The 20,960-nt window shown below is 39.4% G+C and overlaps 1 protein-coding gene across 1 annotated transcript in view; it reads right to left on the reverse strand.

Annotated features, from left to right (window-relative positions):
• Positions 1–7,791: 7,791 nt before the first annotated feature.
• The window catches only part of LOC121313466 (putative Polycomb group protein ASXL3), a 58,166-nt gene continuing 44,997 nt past the window's right edge, over positions 7,792–20,960 (reverse strand). The window contains exons 7-12 of the mRNA XM_041246039.1: positions 19,184–19,312; positions 18,536–18,699; positions 16,807–16,903; positions 15,868–15,973; positions 13,343–15,503; positions 7,792–12,818 (exon numbers count right to left, since the gene is read on the reverse strand). Coding sequence (XP_041101973.1) covers positions 9,339–12,818; positions 13,343–15,503; positions 15,868–15,973; positions 16,807–16,903; positions 18,536–18,699; positions 19,184–19,312 — 6,137 coding nt within the window. The 3' untranslated portion in view covers positions 7,792–9,338. The remainder of the gene's footprint in view (positions 12,819–13,342; positions 15,504–15,867; positions 15,974–16,806; positions 16,904–18,535; positions 18,700–19,183; positions 19,313–20,960) is intronic.

A 20,960-nucleotide genomic window follows, 5' to 3' on the forward strand; every position in this document is an offset into this window, starting at 1 on the left:
CAAGATTTTGGAATTGGAAAGAGCACTGTGACTGGAACAGCAACCCAAAGCCGACCTTACTCGATTTTTGATGGCAGCTAAAAAGCAAACCTTTAAACAAACCCTCATTCAATATTTTTTTGCTCCAACACAGTAATGTAAGTACTGCACATTTAATTTCTATTTTAACTTCTGTTTTCTGCTTTACATTTTTTTTATATTGTTTGAGTATATGGACACTACTTGCAGTTGTTTTCGTAAACCTATGAATTTTCTGCTGTGTAAATTGTGTATACAGCACTAATACCCTGTATCTTTCTAAACAAGGGGTTTAGGAGAGCTCCCTAATAAAAGCTGAATCTCCAAACAATAGTTGTGTGAATATAGTATGTGCATAATGCTATCGGATACGCAAAAGACTACTGTATATCAAAATGTTTTAAAGGCATCTGTAATTCAATTAGCGATATCTCATAATGTTTTCCAGATATCTTTACATATTTTAAGACATCTTAAATTGCATTTTAAGATTGTGATGGAGGAACATAATTCTCTCTGACTGTAGTAAGATGCGCTGTTTTTCCATCAGAATACGGTTCTCCATTCTCAGTAGTTCAAAAAATGAAACTAAATGGACAGACAAAACTACCCCATAAATGAACGTTTATTCAATCATTGTGTATCTGCTTGTCAGGAATCAGGGAATGGCATAAGAATGAAATTGATATTTTAATAGATACATTTGTTGTTTTTTCAAGTGCGATGTAGCATTTTGAGTAGCGGGGAGCACGCTGCTAGTAAAGAGAACTCACATGTTTTAATTATTCTTTGCTAATGAAAATGCACATACATAAATGAGTTGTGAGTTTAAGATTGTTAACAATTAGCTATAGACATCATGCTTACCACTGGAATTAAGAAGCACAGGTGATGCAGATCTGCCTGAGGCATGAGCTTGAGATGCACAGCTCTATCGGGGCCACACCTACCTTTTCAATAGAGGGGATGTTTAATCTTGCTTAATATTGCTAAATTTAAGGATAAGATTGAGTTTATATTAAAATGAAGGTGAAGTGAAGCATTGTTGTTGGGTAAATAATAATAACAATTATCTGAATTCATAGTATTTAATTATTGTGGTTATTTGCCCAGTAATAGTTTTGCTGGGGTAGAGACCTACCTGAGTAGGTATAAAACAGGTCAGTAAGAGGAGCAAAGAGTGTGGGCTGGAGGGTAGTACCTGACCTCTGTGGTAGCCTAGATGTAAAAGTATTGTGTTTTTATTTTGATCCAGGATCAGTGTAAATAGAGTAGTTATTTGTTGAAAGAACAAGTTTACTTTTGTTTCTTGTAACTGAATCTTTGGTTGTGCATCTTCCCTGTTTAACATCAGCCACTCGGCACACCCTCACATATGGTGTGAGAGTAGTGGGATCCAGTGGCCAGTAGGGGGTACCGTTTGCTGAAAATTTTAGTGGAATCATTTAAAGAAAAGAGGGAGCAAGGAACAGCATCATGCCACCAAAATACCACAGGAGGATCAACCTGGGGAGCGGAAGGATGGAACAATGGCTGCCAGTTCCTCAGGGGGCAACCATGTTCTAGATGAGTCTAGAAATGCTGATCCAGGTAACATAATTGGCTGGAATGTTTAAGGCCTTCTGGAGGTGCAATGAGTGCGAGAGGAGCGCATGGAGTGGGATGCTGCCTGTCAAGACCAGCGCTGGAGAGCCATGCAGCACCAGTTCCATCAGCTTCAAGGGCCAATGGGGCCAGGGGAGGCTATTTTAAATAAATATGTGATCAATCCTGAGATCTATCGACAAAGGATTGATGCTATGGACATTTTGCCTAGTGAAACACCAAAGGAAGTGTACGTGCAGCTGAAAGAACTGTATGAGAAATGGGTTAGACCACAACAGTTCACAGTCAGGGACATTGGGGAACTCATTATTCTAGAGCAGTTTTTGCACATTATGAACCTGGAGTTGCAACTGTGGATCAAAGAGCATGATCCACCAAAAGCACTATAGGTTGCTCATCTGACAAATGTCTTTATGTTGGCTCAGAAAGGATCAAAGACCTACAGCTTCGTCAGTAGGCTAATGGTAGTGGTCTTGCCAGTAGCCAACCTAGCCCTACTACTAGACTGTCTGATAGGATGGGAAAACAGGAAGTCAGATGATATAACTATGGACAGGAAGGGCATATTAAACCTTTTTGTCCTGTTAAAACACAAACTTGTGCTACTTGCCTAGGCTGGTGAAGTCTGAGGCAGGAGTAACAGGCTTGAAATAGTCGGTTTCTATTCTACTTAATGGTCAGCCCTTACAAGTCTTGTTAGACACTGGTATCTCTCACACTTTTGTACAGGAAAGGTTAGTTCCCAGTTAATGGTGGAATGGAGATGCCAAGTCAGGATAAGTTAATAATAATAATAATCTTTATTTTTATAGCACCTTTCATAGTGAACCACCATCACAAAGTGCTTTACAACATATGAGACTAGGGTGTGTGAACTATGGATCAGTTGCAGAGTCACTTACAACAACGTCTCACCCAAAAGACGGAGCACAAGGAGGCTAAGTGACTTGTTCAGGGTCACATGATGACTCAGTGGCTGAGCTGGGATTTGAACCAGGGACCGCCTGGTTACAGGCCCGTTTCTTTAACCACTTGACCACACAGCCTCATCACCATGTTCTATACATGGTGATGAGAAAGTTTAACCTACAGCAGATGTATATTTGGTTACCCAGGGCCAGGCATTTTTTGTTACTGTGGGGTTGGTAAGGGACAGGCCATATCCAGTGATTTTAGGGCAGGATGTACCCATCCTTATGGATTTGTTGCCACAAGCCAAGCCATTTAATATAGCTGTAACAAGGGCACAGGCCAGAAGTAATTCCCTAGTCTACAAGGTACAAATTGAGAAAGGGACAGATAAACTAAGGAAAACTTGGAAGCAAAAACATCAGGAGAAGTTTCAAGGGAATATTGTACCAAGTATTGGGGTAGCAGTACAAAAGCCAGTTCTACCAACAGATTGGGAAATGCCACAGAACATAGGTACATTGCAGAAAGAGGATGCAACACTGAAACCTTTATATGGGAAACTAGTAGTGATTTCAGATGTCATACAGAGTACAACAGATTCTGTGAAGGAAAAAAGTCACATATTGAAAAATAATATTGTGTACAGTAGATATGCACAAGTAGAGGCATTAATGGTGCCAACATCTTTAACCCTTTGCAGTCCATTTAGTCAGTGCTTGTCAGGCACGTCAGGTCCAATTTATTTTCACACACAGTTTATTTTACACATGCTGTTTACATTTTTTTCAGAGTAAAACAGGTTTAAAAGGCATTGGATCACAAAATGACACTCAATACTGTATCTACAGCCAAGCCCCACCCCTTGTTCGCTGTATTCTTCACATACCTCTTTATAGATATGCATACTGATACATCCTCTCCTGACATTCCTTTTGAATGAATAACAGGGCAGGTAATCAGTACATATTAATTATATGTGATTATGCCACCAAATATCCTGAAGCATTTCCATTGAGGAATATAAAAATAGGACAGGCAGATACAGTTTTGATACAGTTGTTTTCGAGGATAGGGATCCCTAGAGAAGTACTTGCTGACCAGGGAACCAACTTTCTGTCCACACTTTTAAAGCAGGTGTATAAGTTGCTAGTGATAAAGAGCTTAACGACTACCCCTTATCACCCCCAGACAGAAGGCTTCTCTAATCACACACAAATCTATACCTAATGCATTAATACTGCCGATACAGCTTGCTTCATTTACTTTACAGTGGCTCATTTTAAATTTAGGTGTAGTGATGTCTGGTGTGTGTTTAATCCTTCAATTAAATAATTCACTTTCTTCTCGACTAGACAAATCTTTCTAGGATTTACTTTATTTTTGCACCGAAATATCTTTTCCCTGAGGTGCATAATACTGAAATACTCCCTTGTCATTATTAGACCATCATGCAGATTTTTGCAGATTTGTGCTTATTGACATTCTGACTCAAGCCACACAGTGGCACTTCAATACCACACTATTACAGAATGAATCATTCAGAGTGACAATGCAATCTAAACTGGACGAGTTTCTCGGCTTCTATCATGGTTTGGTAGATGATCCCCGCATTTTAAGGGACACAGTCAATGGATTTGTTAAAGACTGTGGCAAAGTGCCCTGCCCTTGCGTGTATTTTGTGTTGTGTGTTCGGTGAGTGGAGAACGAGATTGGAGACGGAGGTAATAATCAAAGTAATAGTCCAAATATCAGCTCACCGTGTTTGTCTGTGTAGTCCGTTTGTAGCCTCTGCCTCCATCACCTCCATCCCCTGCAAGATAGAGAGATGCGCACCAGTCCCCAGAAATAAGGATAGCTTTTTCCACCTACACCAGCATGGCAGGAGCAGAGCAGCAGGACCTGCCTCTTCCTCCGCCACCACCAGGAGCAGAGCAGCAGGAGCTGCCTTTGCCTCCACCACCTCTACTGCCAGGAGCAGAGCAGCAGGAGCTGCCTCTGCCTCCACCACCTCCACCGCAAGGAGCAGAGCAGCAAGAGCCTTCTCTGCCTCTGCCACCTCCATCAGCAGAGGATGAATGCCTGCTGGTTCCCCATCCACCAGCAGAGGATGAATGCCTGCTGTGTCCCTTTCCACCAGCAGAGGATGAATACCTGCTGGTATCACTTCCCCCACCAGCAGAGGATGAATGCCTGCTGGTATCACTTCCCCCACCATCACGAGAAGAGCTGGAGCTGCCTCTGTCTCCATCACCATCAGAGGGAGAGGAGCAGAAGCTGCCTCTTCCTTCACCAGAAGGACCAGGACTAGATGTTGGCGGTACTCAGCAGCCCTTGCATAGGCTGCTGAGGGAAGCATGGGGAAGAACCGCCCGGCCTCAGTGGCCGAGAAGAGGGCCAAAACCTGCACCCCAGCTTGTCCTGACTCCCTGCCTCGCTTTGCCCAAGGATGCCTGCTTGGCATCGCCAGGGGTCGCCATCAGCTTTGCTTGGCCGCAGGGGTCAGTGTGGCCGGAGCCCCGCCAGAGGAAGCTGCCGGCTATGAAAAAGGGAGGAGAGGTCAGGAGACCACCTTCCTCTGCAGCAGTTTCACTGCTGGAAATCTTGGGGGAGGTCTGGAGACCACCAACCCCTGCAGCTTTTCTGCCTCTGGACTTTCCCCACCTGAAGGAGTCAGTCTGGGAGCTGTCAGCATGTCTGCTGACAGCCGCACCATTGGCAGCATTTCCGTTGCCAGTGGTACAGTGGGAGGAGAGATTTGACCCCTTGTCAGCATGTCTGCTGACAGCATGGCCTGGCTACTGGCAACATTGCCACCCATCAACCCCTTAAAGTCCCTGTTCTTGGCCCAAGACTTTCAGCGAGACTTTTGGGATTTTAAGGGGGGAGGGGGCCTTTGAGGCCATGTGTGCTTTGCACAAGGGGGGTATATGTTGCAAAGTGCCCCGCCCCTGTGTGTATTTTGTGTTGTGTGTTCGGTGAGTGGAGAACGGGACTGGAGATGGAGGTAATAATCAAAGTAATAGTCAAAATATCAGCTCACCGTGCTTGTCTGTGTAGTCCGTTTTGTCTATTTATTTTGGCAAAAGAGCCGTGTCCTGTGTTTTGTTTGTCTTTACAACCTTTTATTTTCTGTCTGTTCTGTTATTAAATGCTGAGCGAAAGCAATCGCTCAGCTCCACCCAACTCCACTTCTCTGTTGTTCATTTCCTGGTTCCTGTTTCTGGTCTGACATAACCCACTACAGCCGTCTTTGTGACAAAGACAATTCCACTTTATTTCGCATCTAACCTCAATAAATCACGTAAAATTAAAGAATTGGAAATTAAACTAGCTATTTTAGAACACACCTTACAAAACTGTTTCTCTAAAACCAGAGTTGGAATTAAATCTAATCAAACAAGACCCAATTTCTTACATAGATAGCATGCAGAATTTCTTATTCATGGGTCTAGACATTACTACTTGAATGGTAGCAGACCCACTCACCCCCTAGCCTTGAGATTAAGAAGCAATGAATGTTTTACTAACATTTTATCTATTAAGTCAACTAAACAAACACTGAAAAGCTTTGACAAAGATACATTTATGCAATTTCTTCAAAATCTTAATTTACCATGCCTTTCAGTTGATGAGTTGGCTGCACTAGGTGCTCTCCTATCCTTGGACGAACTGAAGGAGGCTTTACAAGATATGAGCAAAGATAAATCCCCGGGTTTGATGGTATTCCACCTGAACTTTTTCTTTCTTTTTGGAATAAATTGGGACCCTCTACTACTGGAAATGATACAAACTGCTATTAGCAAGGGTTCTTTTCACAGAGATGTCAATTCAGCTATCATATCCTTACTATTGAAGAAAGATAAAGACCCTATTATGTGTGCGAGCTACCAACCTCTTTCACTTATAAACTCAGGTATCAAGTTATATGCCAAGATGTTATCGTGTTGTCTTGAACCCCACATTATCAATCTAATTAATTATGATCAAACAGGCTTTATTAAGACCCGCCTGGCTTTCGATAATGTTCGCTGCATTTTTCATATCATTCATATGGCTATGGATATTGATGCCCCATGTAGTTCTTTCTTTATATGCTGAAAAGGCTTTCAATCGCATGGAATGGGTGTAACTCTGGTCAGTTCTAGATCATATGGGTCTGGGTACAGAGTTTATTAATATGGTTAAAATACTATACGCCAATCCCTTGGTGATGGTCTTTACAGGCAGTAAATGCTCACTGTGACCAATTACTGTTTGGCTTGACCCTGATGCTCCTATCTCATGGCAACTGTTAGAGGAAGACCTAGTATCTCCACAAAGACTTCAAGACCTGGTTTATTCTGTTGTCCCTCTCAAGCAATGCAAACTGTGTTTTGACCCCATAATCTCCCATTTAATCACCTATTTTTCATAATTTTGAACTTCTGTCAGGCAGTCAACCCTTTTCATTTCCACAATGGAGAGATAGGGGGATATATACTCTTATAGATGTTTGTAAAGATAAATCTCTGACTGAATTGGGTTCTTGAGGTCCTTCATAGGAGAGTATTTTTTTTTTTTTGGGGGGGGGGGGGGTTGAAAATGGAAAACTTGGGGCATTGTTATTAATTTTGTATTGTTGTATGGCTCTTTGGTTCCCTAATAAAAACTTGATCACAAAGAAATAATGCTATTACTAGTACTATTATTAGTTATTGTTATGTGTAGGAAGAATAATCCCTATTTTCATAATGGTTCTTGAGTTCTAAAAGTTGCTTGAATTCTGTTTTTATGTAAATTAATTGGACATCATTGTGGCCTACCTCTGGTCATTTCCCTCAAAAGCCTTAGGAAAACAATGGTAAAATATGCCATCACACAAAGACATACTACTTAACTTTTGTACGTAAAGTAGGGGTAGCTAGAGATAACACAGATAAGCACTTATTTGTATTTTTTTATTTTATACATTAAGATCAGACTTTTTTTTTTTAACACAAATGTAAAATACAGCACCTTTAACGACAGTATCCCTGAATTCTAATGAATACAACATTGATCCTCTTTAGTTTTATCTGCAAAGTTATTTTAATAACAAATCAAGGATAATGCAGTTTAAACACTAAAAAGCCTTTGACTGACTGACTGTGGTAGGATTATATATATATATATATATATATATATATATATATATATATATATATATATATATATATATTATATATATATATATATACACACACACACACACACACACACACACACACACACACACACACATTTGTGAGTTTATGCCACTTGATGGAGCTTTTCTTCTTTGGTAGAATATGAAGAAGGCTTTGTCTAGGTATACTAGTGACTGGTTGTTGTTTTAAATGTTTCTCTACTAAAATCCACATTCCTTACATATTGTTAAGCATAGATTAATTTCACACCAATAAAACTAATACATCTGATGTCAGCTGTAATTTAAGAGCGCTTCTCTGAAAAAGGCATACAATGGCAAATTTGAGATGTATGTAAACATTTAAAATACTGACAAATTAAACATAGTTTAAAACACTGACAAATTAAACATAGTTTAAAACACTGAGCAGTAACTTTCTGTTATACAACAAAAATTGTAATAACACTATAAAATGATGTAATTGACCCAGTATTTAAGAGCATTGGTAACTGGTAAAAATGAATTCAGCAATTTTTAATACAGCATGGTTATATGTATATTACAGACGCACTGTCTATTACGTATACCTTACCGGTATCTTGATCACTACTTGAATAAAGGAGCTCAATAAATCTGTGATAAGAAAATATTATTTTGCTTTGCTAATGGCCACTTAAACTGAAGTACTTTTCTTTCAGATGGATGTTTTATGCCAAATAGTGATATAGATTAAGGATATGTTAGATAACACTTGGCACAACACAGCCCCAACATTCTATTCTCCAAAACATAACTGGACATGGGTTTAAGCATGCTGTACACCGACATATCCTTAATTGTTCAACAATGAAGTTAATCAATATTGTACAAAGTCTACAATATGTAACTGTGACAGTCACATACGCAATTGTAAAATCATGTAATCATACATTTAATAAATAAATCATTTATAAACACTTATTAGTGTAAAGTGTTTTCCATAGTTCTGCAGGGAATCCTTGGTTTATCCTTGGGTATCGTCTAATTACTGTTATTTTATTACTGCAGCTGCACTGTGAAAGGAACAATCCCTAATCCCAATGTTTTCACATTAAATAATTACATATTAACTCACCTTCAAGGCCTTTTCACAAAGTTTTGTGTGTATTTCAGAAATGTATTTCTGTTAAGAAACCTACTTGCCATGCAACCTTTTCTTAAAACAGTCTAATTGTGTTAATCAGATGTTAGACTAATTATAGATTTGGGGGGAGGAGTGTGTGGAACAGATCATAATAACAAAATGTTATGAACTTCCTTACAGTATTTCGATTTCTGGCATGTATTTGTATTTTTGGCCTCGCCTAATTCTAAGTGAGTTATGGTAGTGCATATTTTTAATGGCTTCTCATGCCTATCCCCAGAAGTTTTAAAACAGTGCTATACTTACAAATCATGAACCTTGTTTATAGAATAGCTTAAAATTCACATTCCTCTGTTTTCATGTAAACATTATATTACAGTGTTGCAGTGAAGTTGACACAAATAGGTTTTAAAACAAATACATTAAAAATGTAATCTTTTTTTCTTATATTTTAAATGGTGCAGGAATGCAACTGTAGTTCTCAAAGTGTTGTCAATATAAATAGTGTCATACATTTGCTTTTTAAATAACTGTCTACCGCACTACTAAACAAGCAACGCACAGTTTTGATGGGCCTATGCAGTCGTCATGGCAGAAGGCTCCACAGCCTTTGCACACAATCATGGCTTTCAGCCTGCATGAGCATTTCAGCTCTAGTTCATCAGCACTGCTGCCATCAGCAAATATCTGACCCGAAACAGAGGCACTCTGATTCGACAAGCCACTGCTGCTGCTTGCATTGTTGCCCAGAAAGTTTCCAATAGATTTCTCAATAACAGAGGCAGTTCTGTTGAAATTAGTGTTACCAAAATGTATTGTGGAGTACTTTCCATACACCTGCTGGGACTGAGGTGCTTGTGGAGTTTTTAACTGCGCAAAAGACTTATGTGGCGCTGGGGCCATGTAGGAAGGAAACTCTTGGCTTTTGAGCTGAAAACCCTGCATGTGTTCCTTTGCTTCTTTCTGCTGATAGGACGTCTGCTTAATACCCATTTCACAGTTGTTTCCTAACCTCTCGTTAAAAGAAACCGGCTCCACTTTTATATTGCTACAGATGTTTGCTGAAGGAAGCCAACTAAATCTCTTGCTCTCCATGGCAACGTCTGTTTGCTTTTGATCAGACAGGACTTCTCCATTAGCTGGATGCACTAAAGATGTGTTCTGGGCATCCTGCGAGACACTGTGAATGGCATCAGCCTGCTTAATTTGAAGATTGGGTGAAAAAACACTTCCTTTTCTCAACTGATCTGTTGCCTCAGAAATATTGACCCCTCCTAGACATTTTTGTTCCTGATTCCTGTTGAATGCTAATGTGTTTGGAGTGGGGCAGCCAGATGTGGCTTTCATGTTAGCTTGCAGCAATGCTATTGGAGGGTTGGTGTCTCTGATGTCAGCCTGGAGAGGATAAAAAAGCCTTTGAGAGTCACTGGCTTCAGAAGGAAAGCTGCCATTTTTATCAATGCCCAATGAATCTTTCTGAAAGCTACATCCGGGGAGTGGCTTCTGCTGTTTGATTTCTGGGCTGGGAGTAATTGTGCCATGCACCAGACTTTTTTTCATCTGCTCCTGTACAAACGGCTGCCTTGGGCCCAATTGATTTAAATGAGTACTGAGTGCGCAGGAAGCACTTTTACTCTCTGCCTCAGTCATTTGCTTGCCCTGCTCACATTTAATGTGAGCAAGTTCCCCAGCCACCCTTTTGTTGGGATGGATATCATGTTTTCTGATGTGGGCAAGCCCCCTTATTCCTGGAGCAAGTCCTTTGCCATCTGGGCTGAGACAGCTCTGAACATTTTCCGTGACATTTCTCTCAACTGCAGCTGTTTTGTATACTGAGGTATTTTGCAAAGGCAGAGGCAGTCTGTTTATCTCCAGTCTGGCCCCTGACCGGGTCTGGGGTAGCACTTTCTCCAAAGGCAGATTCCCCTGCAGTAGCTGAGTCACTAGAGGGTTATTGGCCTCCACTGATGACAGACGACAGCTAGAGCTTACAGCAAGGTGACCTCTTCTATGATTTTCTGTGATCAATGGCACACAGTCTTCAGCTATATCAGTGACAGCTGCAGATGTCTTGACTGGCCTCTCGTCTAGTAAATGAGTGGCATGATGCAAATTCACTGCTTCTTTCAAGTCCTCAGTGTCCATATCACTGGGTTCAGATTTGATGACCCTGGTTTCTGAAAAATTAGAGCAATTTGGAGAGCTGATCATTCCTCCAGTACTTGAAATTATGTTGCCTTTTTTCTCTTTGACATCAGTTACATGTTGATATATTATCATTGTGTCCATGCAGTCATCTTTCTCTTTCAGCCAGCTTTTAGGTTCACTGATTTGCTCACTGATTACCACTTTTTCAGCATGTTTGTACAACAAGGAGCTGTATATAAGATTGGCAGCACTCTGCTCAGAAAGTCTAACCCCCTTTTGTCTGTTCTGCCGAGGTACAGGCAAACCATGCTGAGCATTATGAGTCACCTGCAGCTTCATATTGTTCGTTCTGGAGTCATCATTAAAAATTGCATTCTGTTCTGTTTTTTGGCGGAAAGGTTCAGACCTGCTCATTATTGACTCCTGCAGTCGCAGAACGGTTTCCGTTTTCACCCCTTTATTTGGTAGGTTTTGTCGAGCGTCAGCCAAGTTTGTAGCTGGAGTGCTTGAATATGAACCAGAGCTGTGATCCACTATAACCTTACATGGAATAGCTTTGTTACTGGCAGAGTCTGTCAGTGACAACTGTCTACACTTCCCTGATGTTCCTGTTTCAGTCACTACATTCTGAGTTGTTGGCATTGGGCTGTTCGTAACTGGACACTGGTTGACATGTCCTCTGTCTGTAGTATAGTTTGATTTGATGGCTTTATGCCTGTAGTGATGCATCTCCTTTCTGTCAGCGCTGCTTAATGCATGAAAGTCAGACGAAAATGGCACGCTTGGTCTTTCAAATAAAAATGGAGTGCTGCTTCTGGGAGGGCAGTTTCTCTCAGATACTGTGTTGTCTTGGAATGTACTGCCTTTGGATGTAGGCAGTGCAGTACTAACACAAGACACTTGGGGGGCTGTCTGACCCGGATACCTTAACCCTCCATTAATGGGGTAATTTGGAGATGCATTGTTCAATGGACATGGCATTGGTGGCACTTCTGCCGAGACTGGTGCAGCACTGTCATCATTATACTTTGGCACAATGGCTCTATGGGTTGAGCCGGAAACAGTGGCTTTGGCACCGGGTTTGGACGGAGATACTTGGAACAAAGAATTCTGGTGGTTGGGTCTACCGACAGCCATTAGAACAGAGGGGTTGTCAGGAGGAATAGAAAAACCGTGGATAGAGACTGGCACTGGTAAATTGAAAACTGAATTTGGATTGGCATGGTTATTCTCTACACTTGGCACAGTGTTAGTCCTTCCAGTCTGGGGCAAGTTGAAGGAGGACTGTGGTACTGGGATACTATGTGAAGCAGCATTTGGAACAGACATGTTGCCAACAGACTTTACAATTATGTTTTCTGAAGCCTTGGAGGTAGGACAAGACTCTAAATTCAGTGCAAAGCCTTTCTCAGGTGACCTACGATTGGGATTAGCAATAATAACACCAGTTGGACCATCACTCTTGGATTGCACAGCAGCCTGTGAATCAGAGGAACACTTATCCTCCTTTGAACTATGCAGCTTAGCTCCTTTAACAGCCTGGTGTGAATGACCTCTGGCTTGATGTTTGGCAAACAGTTTTGCCTTGGTTTGCTCTTTGATATGTGCAAGTGTCCTGGTCTTACTCCCTTCAGAAGGGGCTCCACCATCTCCAGATGTTATCCGGGCAGCTGCTGCCACAGCTGCGGCAGCTGCAGCCTCCCTCTGAGCCCTGGCTTGCTGAGCTCTGGCCTTGATGTCTGCCAGAGTGCGGGCTCCTGTGTTCCTTCCTGTACTTGGACCAGAGGTGGATGAAACCTTGGGTTCATGCTTGGAAGCTGGTTGTGTCTTGATGATAAAAGGCAGACCAACTTTGGAGAGTTGGATCTAAAAGTAAAAACATTTAAAATAAATAATTACATATGTATTTGTATTATAGTAGTGGCAGCAGTATGATTTCTTTAGTACATATTTATTTATTATAAACATGTTATATATTTATGGGAATTAAACATCTTTTGCTGCACAAAAATGCTGTTTTTCACATTATAGTAAAATGTACACTGTTTTATTCAGTACAAGGGCAACATTTAAAAAACAAAACAAAAACATTTCTACGTTATAAAGAATTTTTTTTAAAAATAGGTTGACTTTATGAAAAACATGGAACTATTAACCTATCTCCTGTATTTTGTGGATAATTTCTGGTGCTTTATCTGTAACTGACCTTTCCATGCAAGCTCCATTTATTACACCAGATTTACATGAACTGTAGCAAAGAAAGTCTAAACTAAATGTTGCTCCTCCCTCTCCTGTCAAAATGTTAACCATAGAAAACAAATTGTTAAGAAAAAAAAATCTGATGACATTAAAGGTGATAAAGCATGTTTATGTGTATTTCTTAAACATACCTTGAGTGGTGGAACCCTTAGCTCCTCTTTTGGAGGCACTTCTTTTTCAGGTGGCGTGATGCTAGACTGTGCCGTACTATGGGGCTCTTTCTCTTCGATTCTGGCCCTCTTTTCTTTACATATGCCTGTGTGCTGCTCTCCTGTCTTCCGTTTGGAGATCTCTGCATCCCTACAGTCAGTCCTCTGCATCTCTGGAGACTTGTTGGACTCTACTTCTTTTGCAGAATGTGGTTCTTCCAGCCTGTGCTGGTGGTTTGTTTGATGAGACCTATGGTGTTTGTTTTTTGAAGTAGTTTCTGATAATAATAATGAGGAGGACTTCTCTTGAGAATGGTGATGTTTGACCTGCTTAAGACCTTTGGTATTATTAGATGTATCAGGCAATGCTTTGCCTGACACAAAGGCATTATTATTCTGCTGCTTGGGTTCTTTTAGTACTTTTATATGTTGCTGAAGCTGAAGGTTTTCTGTTTTGGGTATCTCTGGTAAAGGCAATGCTTCCAATGGTGAAGCTTCTGCAGTTATTTCTCGTTGGAGCTGAGCTGGTTTGCTGTCTTCAAGATCCAGGATAGAACTACCAGGGGCTTCCGTGAATGGAGCCACATTCACATCATGTTTCTCAGCAGTGTGCTGTTGTTTAGACTCTGGGAGTTCAAGCTTCTTGCTATAGCGCCCACAGTATACAGAAGGTTTCCCAGCACTGGGAGAGGCAGAAGGTTTAGCAGCAACATGTGAAGATGCTGTCAGTTCAGCCTCAGGATTTCCAATTTCAGGTACCTCTATGACAACAGTTGGTTCTGGGGATACTGATACATGTGACTTCTCATACACAGCTTCTTTCTCTTGAACCAGACTTTCACTCACACTGGGCAACCTGGGTAGAGATGACTGATGTTCAGGGGACTGGATTTTCATGTTTTTACATGAAGGAGGGGTTTCTGATGATGCTGATGTTTGTTTGGTTGGAGAAAGTAGAGTGTCTTCTTTCTCTGGAATAGACGGCCTAAGCTCTGGAGTTGTGATCTGCAGTTCCTCAGGTGGTATTTCAGAAGGGGCTTCTTCCTGAATCTGCTGTATATTTTCTTCTGGCTGTGGGCCTGCCTGGAATTTGATTTCCGATTGCTCTGGGGAAGGTGCTAGTGTAGAGATGGACTGCTCCGCAGAGCTGGGCTGGTTGGTGCTTTTCAGAGGCAAATCAGTGTGATCTTTTTCAGAATCACTGGATGGATCTTCCATCTCTACATGGACTTTTGGCTCATTTGCAGACTGAAGATTGATTGTGGGCTTCAGCTTCTCAGTGATCTGCTGCTCTTCAGTGATCTGCTGCTCTTCAGTGGTCTGCTGCTCCTCTGGGGTTGGCAGCTCCTCCATGGTTTGAAGCTCTTGCTTGGTTTGAAGTTCCTTAGTGGTTTCAGGCCCCTCAGTGGTTTCAAGCCCCACCGTGGCTTCAGTCCCCTCCGTGGTTTCAGGCCCCTCTGTGGTTTCAAGCTCCTTTGAGGTCCGCAGCTCATTTAGGGCATGTTGCTGTTCAGCAGTCTGAGGCTGCATTTGACTGCCATCATTTTCTGAATCTAATAGAGGGGACGGAGTTTGGTCCATTGTAGCTGTAGCCATAGCCAACGGTGGAGTGGCTGTAAATAGTTCCGCTTCACTACCTGTTGCTTTATGATTTATTTCCTCTGTGGATTGAGTTGAGGACTCAACAGCACACTCAGTTAGGACAGCTGAGTTGTCTGACTGCAGCGTTGGTGTTTCTTCTGTTTCGCTCCTAGGGGTGCAGCTGCTGACATATTCAGCTGGACCATTTTCCTGTTCATCTTGTTCCTCAAGATATTCACATGTATTTGAGTCTACTTCCACAGCTATCTCCTCTTGCACTACAGACTCCTCTGCAGAAATGTCAGGAAAACCTGACAACAGTATATCTTCTGTTGGTTGTTCGGTCACTACTTTTGAAGCTAGTTCCATATTACACACTGCTTGGTCCACACTTTCTTCAAATTCAAGCAATGTCTCAGTGTTCTCCAGCACCACCTTTTCTGCAGGAGACTGGCTGGATGTTCCTGGCAAGCATGAAGAGTCTACAGCTGAACTTGGACCATCTTCAGTACACTCCTGCACTGAGGTAAGTATCATTGATTCCTCTTCTGTCATACCCGATCTAAAAAGATTAAATAAATAACATCAAAAAGCAGGATGAAAACTTTAAATTAATGTTTGTAAAATGCTTCAAAATGTGTCATGCCCTTTTGACTGTTCGGATATTGATTAATAGTATTACATAACCACTTAATGGTTACCCAAAATGGTTGTCACGCTAAATTAAATATCCTAGAGAACTTTATTAAATAGCTGCTTAAATCAGCCTATTCTGTGTACAGTGTTTTGGGGACAAAGTTTTTTTTCCCGTATAATTATGTTTTGTTAAATAAAACTAGGATGTACTAGGATTTTTACAGAACTTTTTGCTTACAAACAAACATTCACTGCCACAACAAAAAGGGATTTCTATGTTTAACACTTACTTTTCTCCATAATATGTTTCGTAGACTTTTTCCTTCCATGGTTCTATCTTCTTTTCTTTTTCAATTTCCTGCCTTATTCGGAGCTGCATTTCTGGTGTAAACTCCCCTGCAACAGAAGTTTTTAAATATTCAATGCGAAAGATTAAACATATAGAAAGTCTGGTAGCAAGTCCCAGGTGCAGGGATGTTAAAGCATATGGTTACATAGCAATTGCACAGCCTCCACGGCTGCTTTTAAATAGCATAGGCAATAACAAAAATGTTTCCAAATGAGTTTTAGGTTTAGCTGATGTTGGTTGTACAAGGAAAAAAGCAAACACTAAAATCAACAAAAATATTAAGGCTAATTATATTACAGACCAAACAGAGGTTCACAGCATAGTTGCAGACCATCAAAACAACATAACGCTATGTGAGCACTAACACATACCTGCCTTTTAGAAAAACAATAGGAAAAAGCAATGTGCAAGTGGCCAAAAGCTGGAGAGGATGATTTTATAGACAATAACCACAGTTTCATGGTCAATATTAGTAAAAGTGCATCTTATAAATCAATTTCCATTCACAGTTGTTTGAATACACACAGTATTCTGTTAAGCGTAGTCCATAGCTTCAATTGTAAAACATTTGTTTACTCCAGTTGGTTAAAATATTTATGAAAATCTATAAGAGAAATAAAAAAAAATAAGTGTGGAATATTTTTTTCCACAGTTTATACTGTGCCATGTATGTGATTGTAATAATAACATATACATAGTAGTACAGTTAAACTATGATAGAGTCTGAAACAAAAAAACCCCAAAAAAACAACATTTCTTTTCTGTTCATTTGTTTATCCATACATATTAACAATGCTGCACTTACCTGGACCATGTCTCATCTAGTTGCTAAGCAACATATTTGTGAAATGGTAAATACAAAAGCCCAGTTTTGACATACCTTCTGCTAACCTCTGTTTCCAACCTTGAGCAGCATATGCAAAGAATTCATTATTTAGTCCAGAGTTACTGAGACGCAGAACTCCATCACTTCCCATCTGAAAAATAAGGCAGACAGCATGAAAGCAAAAGTGGTGGATTTGGAGAACATTTGGCTCCACACCAGGGATCTGACATATGCATTTAAGAATAACAGGAGAATTCAGTACAGTTAGCCCTTCTCATTAGCATCAAATTGGTCAGAGCATGCTATCAATGTATTAATAATGAGCCCAGCAGTGCGTTAATGAATATAGTGCTCCACAGTAGCATGTAGTGTAAGTGTGATAAAAGCTTAATGCTAATAAAATACAGTGTAGGGATACCACATTCAGTTCTGTTATTTTAACCCAAAAACACATGCCAAACATATGTTATTATTGTCCTATAGTCAGACAGAATAAAACAGAATTGCAAATTGTGGTGAAATGTAAAAAAATGCCTTGACACATAAAAACCCCAGAAGAATGTGCCCGTGACCATAAGGATTTTGTTGTGGAAGACAGCAAAGGAAAGAATGTACAATTTAAGTGTGCAATTTCTATACATATTGTGACTGAAAAAAAAAGCCCAAGCACTTTCGAAAGTAACCAAAATCAATAATTTCACAAAGTATAAAAACAGTGAAAGCATTAGAAAATAGCTAAAAATACGCACAGAAAAATTAATAAAAACAGAAAAACAAAAGCCTTAATTATACATTTCAGTGTGGTATGAAGATCTACCACGGTTTAGAACATTACAAATGACCCCAATGTGCTTTGCTATAAACTGCTAACTACCTGGATAAACATCTACAGCTACCAAACATGCCATCTGAAACTTAATTAGATTGATCACAAAGTAGCAGACAGTACTATTGTAGGTCATAAGGTCTGATGTCTTTATAAAATCAGTCTGAACATTACTTTTCAGTGAAAGGCATTCACATTTTTTCTTTAAAAATTAAGAACAGAACAAACTGTACAAAAGGTACAGGTTTTGGATTAGAGAAAAAACAGCATAAGCTGGAAGCATGATTAAAGCCAGTGATGTAGAAAATAGATTCTGTATGATAAATCATGATACAGTCTCCACTGAAATCTATATGCTAGCATGGTAAATAAGTATCTGCTTTCATTAAAAAATGGACGGTTTTAGTGTTGGCAGATGATTTCAGACATGCTTTGCGAAGCAAACTTGAAGCTTTGCAGAGTTCCATACTGATGAACGTATCTTTCAGGAAAAAAAACAAAAAAACAAAAAAAGCAGAAAACCAGGCAGATGTCATTTGAACATATTACAAATATTTCTAAAAAAAAAAAACACACATCCACAAATAAGAAAGCATATCTATTTCTCTATAAACTACAGTAAACTGTACCAGCAGGGGGCTTAAATTTAACAAGATCCCAAATCAAACTACAGAGAATACGCAAGGGACAGCTTAAATGAGTGAGGGTGGGCGGCAGGCAGCCAACATCACTTTGTGGTTGTCTGTATGTTGGGAGGTGAGATTATAATTTTTTTTTTGTATATTTAGGTATTGTATTATTTTGGTAGCAGATCTAAACACTTTCACAAAAGCAACCTCTAACAATGATTAGGCATAGCATCTGTCAGTAACAGGGGAAGGGAGGGGGGATTGCTGTAGGTCCATTACTGTTCACCATGTTCAGCACTAAACACAACTCCTGATGCGATGCACTCACCTGCCTGTCCACCTCTGGCAGCAAAAGGAGGAGGTATTGTTGAAAATGCTGAGGTAAGGATGCAAATGTATGTTTGTTGATCAAAGCCCGCAGGTTGGTATTCACCAATATAGATCCTGGAGTCTCAATGTCAATATCTTCAGCCTTGGTCCATTTTAAGTGCCCTGTAAAGAATTAAGGTACAATAGTTGAACTTACATATGTCTTTCTCTGCTGTGTGTATGTGTGTGTGTACACATTTATATTTAAAATACACAGGTCTTAGTCTAATCACATCTAAAAAAAATATAATAAATAAACAACTCATCCCATATGCATTTCAGCAACAAGGCTGAATAGTGTTCTACAAAAATAACTATTACAACACGCATCCATTGGGTGACACTATGTTAGGTTGTACTCCCATTGAAATTAGAATACTTAACCCATTTAAAAAGGAGATTAAACCATTATGCAGGTTAACTGGATTTTTTATAAAGAAGGAGAATGAACAACTTTATTATTGTCACAGAGAAGCTTCACACGGTGTTACCAGTGTGATATGTATGATAATAAACACTATGGATTACAAGTACATCTCAGTGTGGGGCAGTAGTGTCAGTATATTTTTGGAGGTATGCAGATCACACAAGTCATTGTTCTGCTCACCCAAACCAGACTTCTTCAGTTTCTTTAGGTGCTGGCTAACTTGTTTGCCAGTCGGTGATCTCTGGCCTTGCTTGAACTCCTTTTCAGATTTGTCTCCAACACCAATTCCACCATTTTTAGATTCTAATCCTAGAAAAAATATATAAACTATACTTAAAAAAAAAAAAAAGAAATTAACTGTTTTTTTGTTTTTTTTCATAGTTATATACTGCAGGCTATCAAGCCTTCTTTTGGTAGATTTGGCCAAACATCAGCCAGTCATGCGATTTATAATAATCAGACAAAGCTTTAACAGCCAGAGAACTGGGATTGATAAACCAGTGTACTTTCTGTTGAATAGATAATCACAGACAACTGTTTAAAAAATGAGAATACAACAACACTCTTTGATGGGTTTTATTTTATGTTTAGTTCAGGAGTGTTTTTTTGTTTTTTACTATTATTTGGCAAAATCTTATTTTCGGTTATTATAAAAAAAACATTACTCAAACATACCAATTTTTATGTTTCACAAACAGTTTAACTTATTGTGTTGAAGTGAGGATGTCCACATTTAAGATTCAGGCAATGTAGAACTCTGGATGCATTTAGAATCCAAGAATTGTGATAAGTAACAGATTTACTTTTAGGCCCCATTATTATCTGCGTATCTATTACACTACAGACTAGTTTATTTATTTATTTATTTATTTATTTATTTATTTATTTTTTTTTGTTTACCCCAGGGTATGACTATAGTGTACTGTAGTAATTAATCTCAGCCAGCACACAATAAATTATTTACATTTTTCATTTACGATTAAACATTCACCAGTGTACTCTGACTAAGGTTTGATATTTATGTAGCTATAATAATAATAATAATAATAATAATAATAATAATAATAATAATAATAATAATAATAATAATAATAATAATAAGTCGTTGTACACAACATTTAAAGACGCATAACTGTACACCAGTTCTATATTTACAATTTTACTGAATAAAACCTTAACGGGATGCCGTCTTGCTGGTTTGTTTACAACCAGTTTCATGGTCGTTAAGCACGTTGCTAAACAAACGACGCACTTTCCTAGCATATTACGTAGGTCCACGAAATTGATTTTTGGTCAGTAGCATGTGTTTGCACACTGCCCGCCTTCTGAAAGCTGTTTTCTTTATGTAGAAACAGTAGCGAATTATTGACATTATTTTAAATATATTACCAAAACACAGGTTTATCGGTTTAAAAAAATATATATATTTTTTTCTATATAGGTCTTCGGGGGTGTTTTATTCAGTTATTATCGGTTAAAACTGAAAACTTCAAACACTACGCATAAGCAAGCACCGTAAATCCCAGAAAGGTGTGGTAAAATATATTAAAAACATGGCAAATGCACAGTATAACAATGGAAAAAGCAAAGGAAAACAATTACCTTGCTACAAAGTGGGAAACCAAAACATGCACTGCTATTTGTTTTTACCTCACCTTCGACATAAACAAGTGATTCTCATGAAGTGTTAAGATGAGCGCTACCTAACAATTTACAACAGTTGCAATTAAGAGACATATATGGAATACACAGTTCTCTGATGTTACAATTTATTAAAGACATAACACCAAAAGGGATGATCTAAGAGTCAGAAGCAATTAATCAAGTTACTTTAATGCCTTCGGTGCTAAAGCAGGAAGACAATAAGACATGATTCAAGAAGCCTGAGGCTAAAAAAAGGAAAGATTTGTGTTTGTACATATTTATTTATTTATTTATTTATTTATTTTAACTTCTT

This window comes from Polyodon spathula, chromosome 3, assembly GCF_017654505.1.
Source record: "Polyodon spathula isolate WHYD16114869_AA chromosome 3, ASM1765450v1, whole genome shotgun sequence".
Classification (NCBI taxonomy): Eukaryota; Metazoa; Chordata; class Actinopteri; order Acipenseriformes; family Polyodontidae; genus Polyodon; species Polyodon spathula.